The sequence below is a fragment of the Mollisia scopiformis genome (genome assembly GCF_001500285.1).
Source record: "Mollisia scopiformis unplaced genomic scaffold LY89scaffold_16, whole genome shotgun sequence".
Classification (NCBI taxonomy): Eukaryota; Fungi; Ascomycota; class Leotiomycetes; order Helotiales; family Mollisiaceae; genus Mollisia; species Mollisia scopiformis.
In genome coordinates this window covers 174217-189146 of record NW_017263596.1, presented here as the reverse complement: position 1 = coordinate 189146, position 14930 = coordinate 174217, and the positions used below count along the sequence as shown (strand labels likewise).

The 14930-nt window shown below is 50.0% G+C and overlaps 6 protein-coding genes across 6 annotated transcripts; 3 read left to right on the top strand and 3 right to left on the bottom strand.

Moving 5' to 3' along the window:
* Positions 1-82: 82 nt before the first annotated feature.
* Positions 83-1114, bottom strand: LY89DRAFT_671110 (uncharacterized protein; the record flags this gene model as incomplete). The annotated part of the gene is made up of 1 exon (XM_018213203.1): positions 83-1114. One exon carries the CDS (start codon positions 1112-1114, stop codon positions 83-85), a length of 1032 nt encoding a protein of 343 aa, XP_018069040.1.
* A 1026-nt stretch (positions 1115-2140) lies between these two features.
* On the bottom strand, positions 2141-3872 carry LY89DRAFT_649116 (eukaryotic translation initiation factor 3 subunit E). The gene is made up of 2 exons (XM_018212044.1): positions 3373-3872; positions 2141-3315 (listed from the first exon to the last, which is right to left on the bottom strand). The coding sequence occupies exons 1-2, from the start codon at positions 3811-3813 to the stop codon at positions 2401-2403; spliced, it is 1356 nt and encodes a 451-aa protein (XP_018069039.1). The 5' UTR covers positions 3814-3872; the 3' UTR covers positions 2141-2400.
* Positions 3873-4058: 186 nt separating this feature from the next.
* LY89DRAFT_589212 (uncharacterized protein) lies at positions 4059-4506 on the top strand (the record flags this gene model as incomplete). The annotated part of the gene is made up of 2 exons (XM_018209518.1): positions 4059-4403; positions 4456-4506. The coding sequence occupies 2 exons, from the start codon at positions 4059-4061 to the stop codon at positions 4504-4506; spliced, it is 396 nt and encodes a 131-aa protein (XP_018069038.1).
* Positions 4507-4641: 135 nt separating this feature from the next.
* LY89DRAFT_119264 (uncharacterized protein) lies at positions 4642-8296 on the bottom strand. Its single transcript, XM_018205133.1, has one exon. It carries the CDS (start codon positions 7997-7999, stop codon positions 4871-4873), a length of 3129 nt encoding a protein of 1042 aa, XP_018069037.1. The 5' UTR covers positions 8000-8296; the 3' UTR covers positions 4642-4870.
* A 2685-nt stretch (positions 8297-10981) lies between these two features.
* On the top strand, positions 10982-12625 carry LY89DRAFT_119213 (DUF55-domain-containing protein). Its single transcript, XM_018205131.1, has 6 exons — positions 10982-11395; positions 11546-11747; positions 11802-11819; positions 11874-11990; positions 12071-12557; positions 12607-12625. Exons 1-5 carry the CDS (start codon positions 11072-11074, stop codon positions 12340-12342), a joined length of 933 nt encoding a protein of 310 aa, XP_018069036.1. The 5' UTR covers positions 10982-11071; the 3' UTR covers positions 12343-12557; positions 12607-12625.
* Positions 12626-14342, top strand: LY89DRAFT_119214 (uncharacterized protein). The gene is made up of 2 exons (XM_018205132.1): positions 12626-13553; positions 13614-14342. The coding sequence occupies exons 1-2, from the start codon at positions 12859-12861 to the stop codon at positions 14110-14112; spliced, it is 1194 nt and encodes a 397-aa protein (XP_018069035.1). The 5' UTR covers positions 12626-12858; the 3' UTR covers positions 14113-14342.
* Positions 14343-14930: the final 588 nt, after the last annotated feature.

The following is a 14930-nucleotide window of genomic DNA, read 5'->3' as shown; positions in this document are numbered from 1 at the left end:
TAGCAATTTAGGGGGGGTATCTAGAGGGAAAGAGAAGTCCAGTCGAGTGAGCGATGCAAGCATCTAGCTTACTACTCACCACTTACTTCTTCTTATTCGTCAGGCTTTTGAGCAGTGACTGCCCGGCCTGCGCAACTCGAGAGCTGGCCGCTCGGCCACCCTTTTGCACTCGAGCTGTGGTTCGGCGAACCACTCCTCCAGGGAGTGGCTCGCCGTTACTACCGACTGGTGCAATGGCACTTACGCCTTGCAACATCAGCAGCCACCAGGGCTTTTGGTTGTGGTTCGTCGCGGTGGCTGGTCGGCCGTCAGCATTTCTGTTAATTGCCATGAACAAGATTGTCGACGAACACCACTGGCATGTTGCTACGAACCGGGTGGCTCTCGCATCATGCTCGAGTGTCAGTCGGTTTAACTGGTCTCGCGGCATTTTAGGACAAGCGCATAGAGGTGTGACCAGCTCGCGGCCATTATCCTCATAGCCATCGTGCGTGGCTTTGTTCTTGATTGCGTGAGCGAAGAAGGCTTGTTGTTGGGCATGAGTCAAACCGCAGAATATATCATACGGTGTACTAGATGTGGAGGGAGGAAGACGCGCGAAGATCTGCTCAACGATGACAGTTTGAACGGCCCATCTTAAGTCGATGATGAGGTGTTTCTCGGCTAGCGAGTGATCAAATCTGTTTTGTTGAGAGTCCCATCGGATCTTATTTTCCAACGCGCGGTAGAGGCTCTGCGCCTCTTCCACGAATTGGACCTGGAGACTGGCGAAAGTCTCTCGGTTGAGCTGGAAGTTTGAATCCTTCCCGTGCTTCTTCCTATGGTCTAAGAACGCCGCGAGGTATCGCTTGGCCAGAGCACGAAGCTCCGATCGGTCCAAGTCGACGGCTGCGAGGTTCTTCGGGAGAGAATTGTCGGCAGGTGTCCAGCACCTGTCACAATGAGATGAGGGCCACGGAATCACCACCACAGGTGGGATCCCGAGGTTGGGACACGCGTACATTTCTGTAGCGTGAGCCTGAACGCACTTGACGCGAGCCACTTCAGAGAAGTGACCTTGGGGAGTGTCCACAGAGTGGCACGCCAGGTACTGGAATGAATACAAAATACACATGATTGGTTTCGATTGAAGTTTCTTGTGTTTTGTAAGCGGAACGGGAGTTCGAGGTTGGGTCAGATCTAACTGGAGTGAGACGAGCTGTGTTCAAGATTTGTGTTCTGCTTTGTTTGTATGTTTTGATTCTTTGAATTTGGATTATGAGACAAATTCGGATCTTATATGATCCGCACAAGGCTATTGTTCTTTGAGAGATAGACTGTTCTTAACTACTGTTTCCAATAGAACAGATAGGTCCTAGGTTGTCTTGGTTGTGATGTTTGGAGAAGTATCATCTTTACATAATTGCAGAGTCTCGATGTACAGGAGAACGAACAGACAAAATACCAAGGACAAAGGGTAAACCTCGAGAATGAGCAATTATTGACTAGCATTGTGAGCATTGTTCAATGTTCTGTCGGAAGCTTGGCCGGTATTGAGAGCATTGTTCTGTCAAAAGCTTTGTCAAATACAACCAAGGCAGCAGCGACGGGGTTCCGACCACCGCATTGGCAAAAACATCCTCGGGCAGCTTAGCACCATGATCTGCTCCTTCTTGATCTACACTCGTCCTTTAAATTCATGGAAAACGGCTCTCTCCTAGGTGAAGGATCACAAACACAATCCCACTCTGGCAATTCCGACCCCACCGGCTCCAAAGTCGGTAAGTCAACCCCAGATCTCGGATCGATGATTGTTGGTACTCGTTGCAAACTTGGCAATTGAACAAGAGCTTTTAAAAATGCTGGGCGGATAGCAAATTTAGGTGCAGAAGCTTGTGTTGCACGACTTCTCAATCCAACCTACCATACTTCAATATCGATACCTGGTCCCCGAAAAGAAGCATGAACCAATGGCACAAAAGCACATGCACTAGCCAGTCAAGTTCAGACTTACGAACACACAAGGCTATACGCAATACGAACCAATCAGGAATGGAGTTCACCACCTTTATCGATCAAGTTGCAGTGACAACAAAGCCAAGGAATCTGCCAATCTCAAGGCACTTGCCAGTACCAACTCCAAACCACACAAAGAACTTCTCACAGACATTTTTCCAAACATTTGACGTGCAGAGAACGCTGAACGATGCATTTCTATCTCTCGATAATGTACCATCAGCAGCAGCTGGATTATAATCCCAGTCCACCACCCTCATACACCCACAAACAAAGATCATCAGATCAAAAGATTTTGCTTTGCCCCTGACCCAGCCCAAACGCCAGCCATGCAAAATCCTGATCCTCTATGCACTTCCCCACAAGCTGGTAAATTCTTTCTTCTCCTAGCTAGTGAGCGCTACTTCACTTCGCAACCGCAGCACTCAGAACCTGAGTCCTGAAGAACCCACCCTTCGTCCGCTCAATAACTTGCTGGTAAACGCTACTTGGGGGATGGTTCATAACGACCGTTCCCTCCTTGTAGTCGATCTTGGCATCTACCCGGGTATCTCTGATCAAATTCACAATCCACTTCTCGCCCTCGTCTTGGTTGAGTCCTAGTCTGGTGCTGAGATCCTTGATATCGATTCTCTGGTGGATCTTGCAGTAGCTTTCCGAAATGAGATGTCTGGCTGCCTCAACGAACGAATCTGATGCAGCGACTAGGAAGAAATCGGAACGTAGGACCTCCTCGGCTTCAGAGAGTTTCTTTTGTGCTTCTTCGAAGTCGAAATCGATGTAGAGGGCCTTGATGAAATCGGTGACGGGGTCGTTGTACTCATAATTCTCTTGCTTGACGATTCGGATGATGTCTTTGAGTTGCTTTTGGTATTGACCAGTGTTGCGCGTTCGGCTTCGGTTGGTGATGACAGCTGCGGTGAGATATCTCAGGATCCAGGGGCAAGCGGTTTGGATGGTATTTATGAATGGGGCGGAGAAGAAGAGTTCGCAGAGAGTTTCGCGGGCTGGCTCGTAGTTGAAGAATGGGAAAAGAGACCAGTGGATGAGCCAATTTCGGTGGGTGAGTTGTGCGAGTGGGTTGTTGAAGAGCTTGGTATCGATCGACTCCTTGACCTTTTGAACCTCCTCCATCGCAGACTCCCAGTTCGTAGTCAGGATCTCAGAAGCAAGTTTTCCCCATGTCGCAGCGGAAACCTTGTCGTTATCGGTAGAGAGGACTCGGAACTGGTAAAGGAGCTCGGCAGCCGCAGCGTAGTTACCACAGCTGTATTGGAAATTGCCAAAGTCATACAAGACATTGACCATCTCCATAGTGACCTGCCACAAAATCAGCAGCTATCCAGAAAATCCCCAACAGCAAAAAGGAAAACCTACATCGTGCTCCTTCTTCAAGAACTCCAAGTTAGCAACCTTATCACTCCTCAAACTAGTAACAACATCCTCTCTCCCCAAAAGATCCGTAATCTTCTCGCTCTCCTCCCCAAACTTCTCCAACCGATCCAACACCTCCTGCCTCTTGGTAGCAAACTCCTTCGGTGCCTCCTCCACGCCCTCCAACTCGCAATACAGCGTCGCCACGTAATCCGTCATATTTGTCTTCTTCAACAACTCATATTTCGCTCTCGTGATCTCCGGCGTCGGCTCCTCCTCTTGGTCCGCGACGAACTGCAACAGGGGGAAGATGAGATGGCGATCGAGGTGCGAGACGAGTTTGGGCAGCAGGTCGTTTTCTTTGGCTACTTCTTCAGGCGTCTTGGCTTGCGATTGTGCGCCGTTGAGCAGGTCGCTCGCGGAGGTGGGCGCTTTGTCTGCCATGGTTGCGACTTTGTTTCTGTGAAGAAGGAGAAGAAAAGTAATAAGTTCGTCTGTCGTCGTGGTGGGGTCTAGGTTCCTCACGTCGAATTTCGATTGTGGGAAAGCTAGCGCCGTTTACAGTCTAGCGCGATTTTTGACTTGAGAAAGTCGCGACGACCAAAAGAGCTTGGGATCGCGAAGATTTGAAGACCAGGCCACAGCACAGCACCATGGCTTCCTCAATGCCTCTCACTTTCCTTCGGCCGATGGCTCTACCTCAAGCTTCTACCATTACCCATTTCTTCGGCGTCGCTCGCCTTTCTACGACCACGGCCAGCACATCATCTGCAAGAAAAACAGCTCCTCCACCAGCAGCAACTCAAAGTGGCCCAATTATTGAGAGAAAAGTCTACCCATACCGAATCGCCCGAACACCGTCGAACAATTACCCCATATACACATTGGCGAAGCGCGGCGGGAACATGAAGTTGACGAAGCTGCGGAAAATAGAGGGAGACGTCAATGTGCTGAGGAAGGATTTACAGCTGGCTTTAGGGGTTGATGAGAAGGAGGTCGTTGTAAATCAGTTGACGAGACACATTATTGTGAAGGTACGTTGAGATGATTGATGCTGGTTATTCTGTACGCTAACAGGTAGAAAAGGGCCACAAGACGAAGGAGATAGAGCAGTTTTTGAAGGATCGTGGATTGTAAACTACTTGTATGGAATAGTTGTATGGATTTATTCACGAAGGTCATATGGTCACAAAGTCTGGGAATCGGAGTCTGGTTCATTTGCTTTTTGAGCAGTAACTTGCATTTGCCTAAGACAGATGCCTATATATACAGCACCATTTCCTTTCTCTCGATACTCAGCCAGGAGAAAAAGTCCCGAAGCCAGAATACAACCTGTACAACAATAACACCTAAATCATTCCAACCAAAGAAAAAGGTCATCAGGCAATTAAAGCCATGCTAGATAAACATATATCACTTCGTGAACGCCAACTCCACTCGCTGCTAAGTGTCATTGATGCGTCTATGGAATGTGGTACAATGAGGTAAGAAATTCTCGCGCCTATGTGCCCAGTCCTGCGTATGCACACAATTGTTTTAAAACCGGCCTCACCCTTGGTTGTCCTATTCTGAGAGCTTCCAAGAGTCGCTCTTTCGCAAGAAGTCCAGAGAGGGGTATATTGGAATTTGGATCTTCCGGATCTCGGGACTTCTCTGCTAGACGACGCAAGACTGCAATGCCACCCATGGTAATGTGAAGTATTGCTTCATCCTCGACACCTTTTGGAACTTGCCCCCTCGGAGGCGCTGGTGGTGAAGTCTCCATACATAATAATAAGATCAGTCGACATAGATTTTGGGAAAAGCCATCCTCAGACGTCAGCCAGGATTTCGCAACTCCAGTTTCGTAGCCCGGAGCTAGGTTAGATAGGATCTCTGCTGCTAGCATTCCCTGCATTAAGAAAGGTTTCCGAGACTCAACAATGGTTATCAGGTTGCCTCGTTTCGAGTCTTGCTTTTCGTCTGGGATTCCAGAGATAGCGAGTGCGAATGTCCTAGTCAAGAGATCAAAGGGCGGGGTAGACGCGACATCTGAGGCGAATATTGTTTTGTAATGTGTCCGATTGGGCTCGTCTCTAGCAAGCAATTTTGCAAGTCCGTCAACAGCAGGAGGTAGATAACGATGAAGAGCTGGATCGTAGGACGAAAATGTGACAGCTTCAGATCCCACGTTATTGGGTGGAGGGCATGGAGCAAAAGCCAATAAGAAATGCAGAAGACATAATGCTTGTTCGCGCCCGGGTAACTCGATGGTCTGAGCTAAGTTCGAAAGAAAGATAATAACATCTTTCATGAAGTCCAAGGTATTCTGATTCGTCCTAAGAAGCATGTTTCGAGTACCTAGATACCGTATAACGACACACAAAAACTTGATAACCAACTCGTCGGCGAGAGCAGGATGATTTGTCTCGTAGAAGGAGAAGTTCCTCAAGATTGTAGTAATGCACACCAATTTGTCAACGGCGCGGTCGAGATCGTAGTCAAGGGTGTTGTAAGATGGGATATCTTGCAGAAGATCTTGATCGCTTCGGCATGCACGTACGACGTCCTCGTAGGATGTGATGAGCATCACGTCCGACACTTCTGCAGTATTCTCAGCTAACATCTCGACCTGCATTTCGGCGCAATCTATAAGCGTTTCTACAAGGTCTTCGCAGGCTCGTAGATCCACTTGCAATCGCGACTCCAACGAGATTTTTGTCAAGACATCCAACGCTAACCGCACTTCTGAATGTAGGCCAGATTGTAAGCTCATCGTCAGAGCATGAATGTCGATGATGCCGATATCTATTAATTCCGGATCGACAGGTCTGATGCCCATCAACTTTTCCCCCAACGCCGCCAAAGATTCAAGCTCAAAGCCGCCATATGTATCCAACATACGCGTTTTTGGAATCAGTTCATCCGGCAGGTAGAATTCCCGTGTAGTGACTTGAGATACACCTGTCCTAGTAGCTGCATCGACATGAGGTGACGGTGTGACAAGACCACCTGCCTTGCTCGCCGATATTGGTGAGGGTATAGGAAATGATGCCCCATTTTGAGGTGGAGTAGCATCCATACTTCTTGAAAGACTGTTGCGTGCATGACTCTGGGATCCTATCTGATGTGGTTGGCCTTGTGGTTGGCCTTGTGGTTGAGGTGTAGAGAAGCCATTGACAGCTGGCTGTTGAGGATGATGCATCTGTTTGACAGGCGTGGACTGTTGAGCTTGTTGTTGTTGTCCCAATAGCTGCTGTTGTTGCATGAACGCTTGCGACGGCTGCATAGCTTGAGGATTCATCTGCTTCGTGGGTGACATTTGAGGACCGGCGATATTGGGATTTTGCTGCATCATAGCTGCCTTTTGCCTTTGTTGGTTCGCCCAAGCTTCTTCGAACATGTGGAGGTTACGCTCGTAGTGTGCTCTCAACTGATGTGGCGCGGCTTGCTGCTGCATCGGATTGAATTGCAGTGACTGTGCGACTTGTCCCCAGCCATTCTGTGCTGTCACCCTCTTATATCCCCCGAATTTGACTACCGCCATATACAACTGTATTAAGGATATCTGACGGTCACCCACAAGTGGATTCATGTCCAGAGGTAGATTCCTTTGCTGCATAAAGGTCACAAGATTCTTCATGAAGCTATCTGCATTTGCATTCGGCCGACCCTGAGCAGACGGTTGTTGAGGTCGCATGCCAGCCATCTGTCCATTCGGACCTTGCATTGGACCTTTGGCCATAGGATTGGCGCCTTGGGGCATGTTCCCACGTTGTGCATTGATCATATTGCGCTGCTGCAATTGCTGTTGAAGTTGCATCTGATACAGCAGTTTCTGCTGTTCTAAATTGGTTGGTTGTCGCTGCTGAGCCCCCTGGGTAGGTTGCTGGCCTTGTGGAAACATTTGCGATTGCTGCTGTTGCTGCATGTGAGGTTGTGGCATTTGTGGTGTTGACATGCCACTTTGAGGAGGAGCTGAAGTTCGGCCAGATGGGGGTGTGAAGTTCTGATTGTATCCTTGGGGGAAACCAGGGTTCTGTGAGTAAGGATTGCTGTTCTGAGGTGTGTCTACTCGACTGCCATGTTCAGATTGGGAAGGAGAGGCCTGAGGAAATTGCTGTGCGGCAGGAGAGAATGGATGTGGAGAAGCTGTAGAGACTCGTTGAGGAACACCACCAGGACGAAGCTGGTTACCCATAATGGGCGACGGGCTAGCATTGGTAGAGCCATTCTGCAGATGGGAATAAGGGGTCTGCTGAGGCGCATGTTGTGGAGGAACATTGTTCTGCTGGAAGCCAGGATAGGGGTTTTGCTGGGGAGTCTGCGAGCGTGAATTAGGAAGCATACCGGGCGCTTGACGTGGTGATGTGCCTAAGCTATCCTCTCTTGGCCGAGGTCGTTTTGATGGAACAACAGGGTTGGTTTGATATACAGGAGCATTGAAGGCGGGCGAGCCATTGCCGCGCATTCCACCATTCTGCATCCGCTGTTGTAGCTGTTGGTTTTGGAATTGGGATGGATCGAAGGACGATGGGTTGTTCATAAAAGCATTAGGGTCGAGCATGGCTCCACCGGCATTGGGGTCGAGATGGTTGAAGCCAGCGGCATGTTGATTTTGGACGGCGGCGTCGTTCATCCAGGAGCTCATGTCTGTGGGAAGGAGGTGGAGCTACCCATCTGCGGTTGCGACAAGACGTCAGCTATACAATACTGTAACAAAGACTCCATACAAGGCCTCGAGGGTCCCAGTGAGATGACCACACGCGAGGTCGAGGCCAGGCGCGATGAAAGTCGCGACGCTGGAGATGGGTCAATGGAGCAAAGGAGGCGCCAATTGCCATCGACGACATCAACAGGTCGGACGACTATCAGCGACGCGCGTGAAGGTATCTACAGATGTCACGACATCTTGAGAGCCTTGAGGAGAGCAGGAATGGGATAGAGGTCTTACCTAGTTTGACGCGCTGTGCTGTTATTGTCGCAGAGACTCGCTCCTGCGAAGTTCGAATTTGGCGGTAATTGCGCCAAGCCGAAACGAGCTAGACTAAAAATAAAATATCGGCGATAAAGCCCGGAAGTACCTTTGTACCAGTCAGGGAGAATGGAATGAATGGCTGTCTGCAAGAACACCATGGTCAGTGACGATCCCCATATGTTTGCTTCATTGGGCCAAGGACAAATTAGGTTTGTCGATGTCGCATCGCGACGCATGTGTGGTTGAATGCAAGTGCGTGTTATCACGTTATTTCGACGTTTGTCATCGCTTGCGGTTGAGGTGGCAAGTTTGAGCGTGAGTGAGGTGAGAGCCGGTGAGGCAAAGCCAAGCCAGGCAACAGCTGCATGAACCGACGTACAACAACAAGAAGAGGCGTAACCGGGACGTACCTGGAGATGATCCAGAATCGGGCTCGGATCAGAGGAGCCTCGAGAAGGGGTGACGTGCCGAGCCTGGAAGGTTGAGGGAATGGGATGGGATGGGATGGGGACGCCGGCCTGGTGGAGGTCCTCGTCGTTCCCCTCAAACTGCTGTAACACTGATCATGCGGCGCAATGATAGGGCGCAGGGGGAATAAGCAACGGGTGCGAGGTCGAGATAGGATCGATCGAGTGATCGAGAGCTACTATCAGGACGTGCAGAGGGAGGAGTCACCGGTATCACTGCTGGCAAGGAATCGAATTAGGCCGGAAGACGGGAATCGCCCTGAGGTGTGGAGATGGGCGAGAGGGAGGTGAGCGCGAGGGCGAGCGACGACAAGAGACGTAATGTAATACGGGAGTAGCAGTAGGCGCGAGTAGGCGTGTGTAGCAGCGTACAGTCCAGTCCGGTGCAGTACTCGAGTGGGATCAGTAGTCAGTCGTAGGCTGCTGCTGGCTGAAGTGTGAGTAGGTAGGCGTTGCGTGCGTGCCGGCCAGTAGGTGACAGCAGCGCAATTATGGGGGGATGGGATGGTTTCTCTTCTCTCTCTGCGGTGGTGCTGGGGAACTTTCTGTTTGATTGTGTCAGTACTAACGAAGCGACTCCAATCAAACCTCCGTCCAGGTAGATCATCATGCCGACCTCATCCAGCCACGAAACCGGACGCAATTTGCACGCCCACGAGAGCTGATGCTGGCCCGCACTCACTGCCGACCGAGAGGCGTCTTCTCTGGCCATTGTGTCTGTCTGTTAGAAATGTCTGGTGCTAGAAGTGTCAATATGGTATAGCAAAATCTCCAGTCGAGGTCGCCCCCCCCCCCCCCGACTGTGTGGTTCCAGTGTCTGAATGCGGTGAAGCCCGCTTGCTGCTTTAACCGTCGGGCTGATAGTGCTGGGTCCGGTCTGGAAAGCCGAAGAGATGAACTTGCTGAAGTGTGCGACACGACGATGTCCGGAGGATTGTAGAAGAAGAAGGGAAGAAGAGAACGAGCTGGAGAAGAGAGCTCGACCAGAAGGAATGTCAGCCCAGCGTGTTGGCGGTGATCCCTCCATACCTCACTCTATTCGTTGCGTTTGAAAAGGCTCTCTCGGTTGATACGGCGGCAAGCTTGTCGATAGCAGGGCCATGGAATTTCCACGATTCAGAATGTAATGAGCACCGCCGTGAGGGAAGGGAGGGACGAAAGAAAGAAAGGAAAAGAAGGAGAGAACGTTCAGGCACATGAGAAGAAGAGGGAGGGAGGGGATGGGGGGTCTTATGTGGAAATGCCGAGCACTCGAATAGCAATACTTGTTTGGACAGGGCCAGTCTTTTTTGGGGATTAATCACGCTTCTGGACGTCGTGACAGACGGATAAGCTTTGCTGCAATGGCCGTCATAAAACGACACGACGATCCAAATCAGTTACTCGTGCCTCTCTCTAGTGCCCGTCACACTTTCACACAGACCAATGATCTCTGTTACAGATCGAAGAGCATGATCCTTTTCGACGACCTCCACGTCGTGTCTGGCCGTGGTGGCGGTCGTGCTGAGAGGGGCACGTTGAACCAGAGAATTCCTGGACCTCGTCCGGGGGCGTTTTCCCTCCTAACGGCGATGGCCATCTGGAACATAATAGCATCTCCTCAATTTCCTGCCTGCTCGACCGGAATGGAAGGAGATAGCATAAATCGTTCCGTTTGCCCAGGTTTTCGACTTCTTCCACGTCGTGCGACCGGCTACTCACAGAGAGGGCCACATCTGAGACTTGCTGCACTTGTGGTCCTGTGTGCGGCAAAAGAAGGATTTCCTGGGTCCCGGGATTCGATCTGTCAAGCTGCTGCTTAGAGGGGAACGCAGAAAAGATTGTGGAGACGGGGCACCGCGGGCTATCTTCCTCCCAAGTGCAGGGTCAAAAACGCAAGTCATATGCTTCTCTGGGTTGAGTGAGAGTGATGAGTGACGAGGGTGAGTGCTTTATTAAACGGGAGGCGTTCTCTTGACTTGCTATTGAACAGGGATGCAGCATGGCATGGTCCCTGACGCCCAATACTTCGTGTGTCGTTGCAATAACCAGGATCGCACGGATCTTGACAAAATGGGAAGGTTTGGATAAAAGTAAGCGATGGATTTGAGAGGACCATATCATTATTATTATTTGCTATTAGAAAAGAGACGCTTGCTTGGTGTGCTGCAGAAGATGTGGTGTGTTCTGGGATGATGTATGGTCTCTAAAGAAAGTGCTGTAGCGCGACGGGTCACTCTCGCTTGGGCGGCCAGTCAGATCCGGTGCCGAAACGAAAGCGTAGCGTCCCTGCGTTGAGATGCAACAGGAACGCCTGTTGGTAGGAGTTACTTTTCTATTCTGTACGACCTCACTAGTGTTGGACGTTCCCACTTCCAGAGATTCGTGTCAGATTCCTCGCAAGAAAATGCCGAAACGAAAGGCCAAAGATTTGGGGGACGTAGCAGAGCCACGACGATCCAGTCGCAGGATATCAACAGCAGCCAAGCAGGAAACTGTGCCGGAGACGACGTCGACGAAAGGCCCCTCTAAGGCGAAGCCGAAGAAAGGCGCAACAGCAACCAATAAAAAGGGTGCTGTTATCAATGGAAATGAGGACGGCGAAGAAGAACAAGTACCAAATGTGAGTCCTTGCGTTTCATCATCTGTGGTCTAATTCCGTACGTTTTTCCTCTTAATGCAATGCCCATCTTCAACATCGCGCCACGTGAGATGCCTTCATGATTCGAACTCCATTCTTCGGCACTATCGCATTATCTGACTATATTCATAGGAGCCTGCCGATGCTACAAAGGCAGAAGAAGCGAAGCCTTCGACCAAGACAGCTCCAGCCGCTGCGACAGACAGCACAGCATCTACCGGTAGACAATACTGGTTGATGAAAGCCGAGCCCGAAACACGACTTGAAAATGGCCACGATGTTCGATTCTCTATCGATGATCTCGCATCAAAGACTGAGCCAGAGCCTTGGGATGGTGAGCTCCTACACGAAAACGTACCCATGAAACTCTAGCTAACAAATCGAGCAGGCATTCGAGCATATCCAGGTTAGCTCCATCCAGAATTGTTCTTCCCCCACCACAGAACTAATGTATGAACAGCTCGCAACAATCTTCGATCGATGAAGAAAGGAGATCTGGCATTTTTCTACCATTCTAATTGCAAGACCCCAGCCATCGTCGGCACCATGGAAATTGTACAAGAACATTCCCCAGACCGTCCGTCCCACTTCTCCCCCCAACTTCTTCTCTACATCCTCCCCAACCCCTCACTCCCAAACTAACACCACTCCCCACAGTATCAGCCCACGACCTCTCAGCACCCTACTACGACCCGAAATCCAAGCCCTCCGACCCCAAATGGTCCGTCGTGCACGTGACCTTCAAACAGAAACTCAAGACGCCAGTCACGTTGAAGGAAATGAAAGCGTGGCAGAGCACGAAGGGACATCCGATGGAGAATTTCCAGATGTTGAAGTTGGCGAGGATTAGTGTCAGTAAGGTTAGTGCGGGGGAGTGGGAGTTCTTGTGTGGGGAGATGGAGAAGAATGGGGATGTTGTTGAGCAGTGAAAGGGGGAAAGAGGGGTTCTAAGTTATGAAGTGTATGATGATGTATCGAGTATTCAGATCCTAGGGTCACTCCAGCTTATGACTATTTTGAGATCTGTTGCAGTCGCGTTTCTGTGGAGTGCTGTAGGAAGGCTCGATCACTCACTTATTCAGGAAAGAGCGGAACGGACTCACATCGAATCTCCGGATCCAGGCAGCCAGCAAGAAACCCATCAGTAACACCTAACGTCCTGCATGCATAAATGTTTGCTAACCACCTCACAGATCACGAATGCACGTTTCTTCCACATCCAGCCATATGGTGGCACAACCTCCACGAGCACCTCGCTCACCGAGGCGCACGCAAGTCATTGGAGCCTCATGTCTGACGGAAGACGTGGTTCGGGACGCTGCAGATGCACTCGTGGTGTGTTACACGATGGGAGGAGAGGCGAGGATTTCAAAGGCATGAGGATTCTATGATTTTGTTGATCTGGGTCTTTTGGTCGGTTTTTCTATGAGACTGGAACGATTACGATGGAGAGCAATGATCCGGAAAACTTCGGCACGGAGCTCCACGACCTAGGCTCGTCGCCTATTCGGGTTCCAGCCGACGGCGAAGCGGTGCAAGATTCGGCAAATGTACGTGTCGAGGTGGAAGAGACGACTCCTAGCCACGAAGAAAGCGAGAGCAATGGTGGCCGCTTTCGTGATAATGACGAACACTCTACACGCAGTGCGGTCGTTGCACCAGAAGCATACAGCGATCCTGGCCCGTGTAGTGAGACATGTTTCATGTGTGCGGAAGAGAAGAAGCTGAAGATTTCTAACATTGTGGGTTCGGCACGAGCTACAACGAACCTTCGATATGCAACGGGGGTTTTAGACGCAAAGTCCAATGCGTCAACAAGGCGAGTAGTTTCAAGCAATAACCCATCCGATGGTCATTTACAAGGGGCTTTGGAGGATATCCTCCAGAATTTATCGCGTGTAGTCTGTGAAGGTTTGAGGGTCCTCGGAGCAGAAGCAGCAAATGTCGACGTTGAGCAAGGTAGCAGAGAAGATAGCGGTAGCATCGCACAGAATACAGATCAGACACACGGGGTGGATGGCAGTTGCTTGTCGATGAGACGTGAAGAACCTTGCCTTGTCATGGACTCCTGGCCGATCAAGACCGTTGCTCTACATGAAGATGTCGATCCTTACAGGACAACGCATACTCACATCAAAAAGTTTGTACTCATTCTACTATCCATACCTAGGTAGATGTGCTAGGCTGATAGACTCTTCAGAGCACAGATGAACAGCGTCCCCGACATTTGGAGGGATTACTTCCCTCCTTCCTACACAGATTCTGCTGGCTATCCCGTGCTAGACCCTACAGTGAGGCGTCCCCTAACAAACGAAGTAGCGCAGGCACTAGCACATATTTCCTGCTACCAAGGAGATCCACGACGCCCTCTTCGGCGCATTGTTTCAACAATACGACTTATTGGGTGGAGACTAATTCAGACTCTCACCTACCAGCCAGTGTTTGATGATCAGGATATCATAGCTGTCAGTTTCGACCCCCCGCACTTTGGCCTTATTCAGATCGGCAAAGCATCACTATGTGCAAACGTAGAGCTTATCATTCGATTAATCTCCAGCTGTTCAAGACTTTCAGTCAACCGCATACTACCGTTGGAGATCTCCTCAAGAAATTACGCGAAAGCGCACCCACTTTCGAGCCATTTGTGGCAGGTGCTGGTCCACGCTTCGATGACTTTTACCTCATTTTGCTTGCGTTAGACATAATCAGTTTCAGAGAACGACGTTATTACTGGATGTGTGATGTTTTCAAAAATACTGTCAGACATACGAGACATAGAAAATCCTACTCCAACTTCTTGCCTCTGTTGTTGATGAACACTGAGCTTGTCACCATTTTTGAGCAATTCCTTCAAATTGATGATAGGACGTGGCGAACTCGTCGTCTCAAAAAAGAAATCCATAGAGGGAAGGAGCAACTGAGTGGAAAGTTTACTTCTGGAGATTTCAATGTGGGCGTTCTTCAAAGCGTAGGCGGCCTCGAACTTATCTGGACCGAGGATATCGCCTCGCATCTCTTCTTGGACGAAAGCGAAAAAAGTCTCAAATTGTATTGGCCTGAAGCACTGGTCCGATTACGAGGTCTGCTGGTCCATCCTGTCAAGACCATATCGACTCACTGACGCGTGACGAAGTCCACCACTAGTTATATTGAACGAGGAATTGCCTAACACAATGGAGATGTTATTTGCTTGTGAACGGCGCAATAAACGACAAAAACGAACCACGAAGAACGCCTATTCGAAAATTTTAGCATCTGCATGGTACTCACCGGCCCTGCCGCGAAACCTGGACTTCGTCAATACGAAGCCCGAGAGGTTATGGGGCATATCCGAATCGAGAAGTTCTCAAGTTCTTTTCTCTTTACAGCTTCCACTTAGATCATGACTAAACAGATTTTTTGAATGCAGCCCCGAATGAAGGACTTCTGGGATGTATTTCCTGGAGTGATGGACCTTCATGGAGAGTTTGGTTATAGGTCATATGGTTTCTGGGACCCACGGTCCACGTGGGACTAC

Excerpts from the sequence above, each read along its gene's own strand:
- LY89DRAFT_649116 (XM_018212044.1), bottom strand. The coding sequence starts at position 3,813 with ATGGCAGACAAAGCGCCCACCTCCGCGAGCGACCTGCTCAACGGCGCA. Across the intron at positions 3,316-3,372 it reads TCTTGAAGAAGGAGCACGAT|GTCACTATGGAGATGGTCAA; the intron begins GTAGGTTTTCCT and ends ATTTTGTGGCAG.
- LY89DRAFT_119264 (XM_018205133.1), bottom strand. The coding sequence starts at position 7,999 with ATGAGCTCCTGGATGAACGACGCCGCCGTCCAAAATCAACATGCCGCT.
- LY89DRAFT_119213 (XM_018205131.1), top strand. The coding sequence starts at position 11,072 with ATGCAACAGGAACGCCTGTTGGTAGGAGTTACTTTTCTATTCTGTACG. Across the intron at positions 11,396-11,545 it reads AAGAAGAACAAGTACCAAAT|GAGCCTGCCGATGCTACAAA; the intron begins GTGAGTCCTTGC and ends CTATATTCATAG. Across the intron at positions 11,991-12,070 it reads ACAAGAACATTCCCCAGACC|TATCAGCCCACGACCTCTCA; the intron begins GTCCGTCCCACT and ends CACTCCCCACAG.
- LY89DRAFT_119214 (XM_018205132.1), top strand. The coding sequence starts at position 12,859 with ATGGAGAGCAATGATCCGGAAAACTTCGGCACGGAGCTCCACGACCTA. Across the intron at positions 13,554-13,613 it reads ACGCATACTCACATCAAAAA|AGCACAGATGAACAGCGTCC; the intron begins GTTTGTACTCAT and ends TAGACTCTTCAG.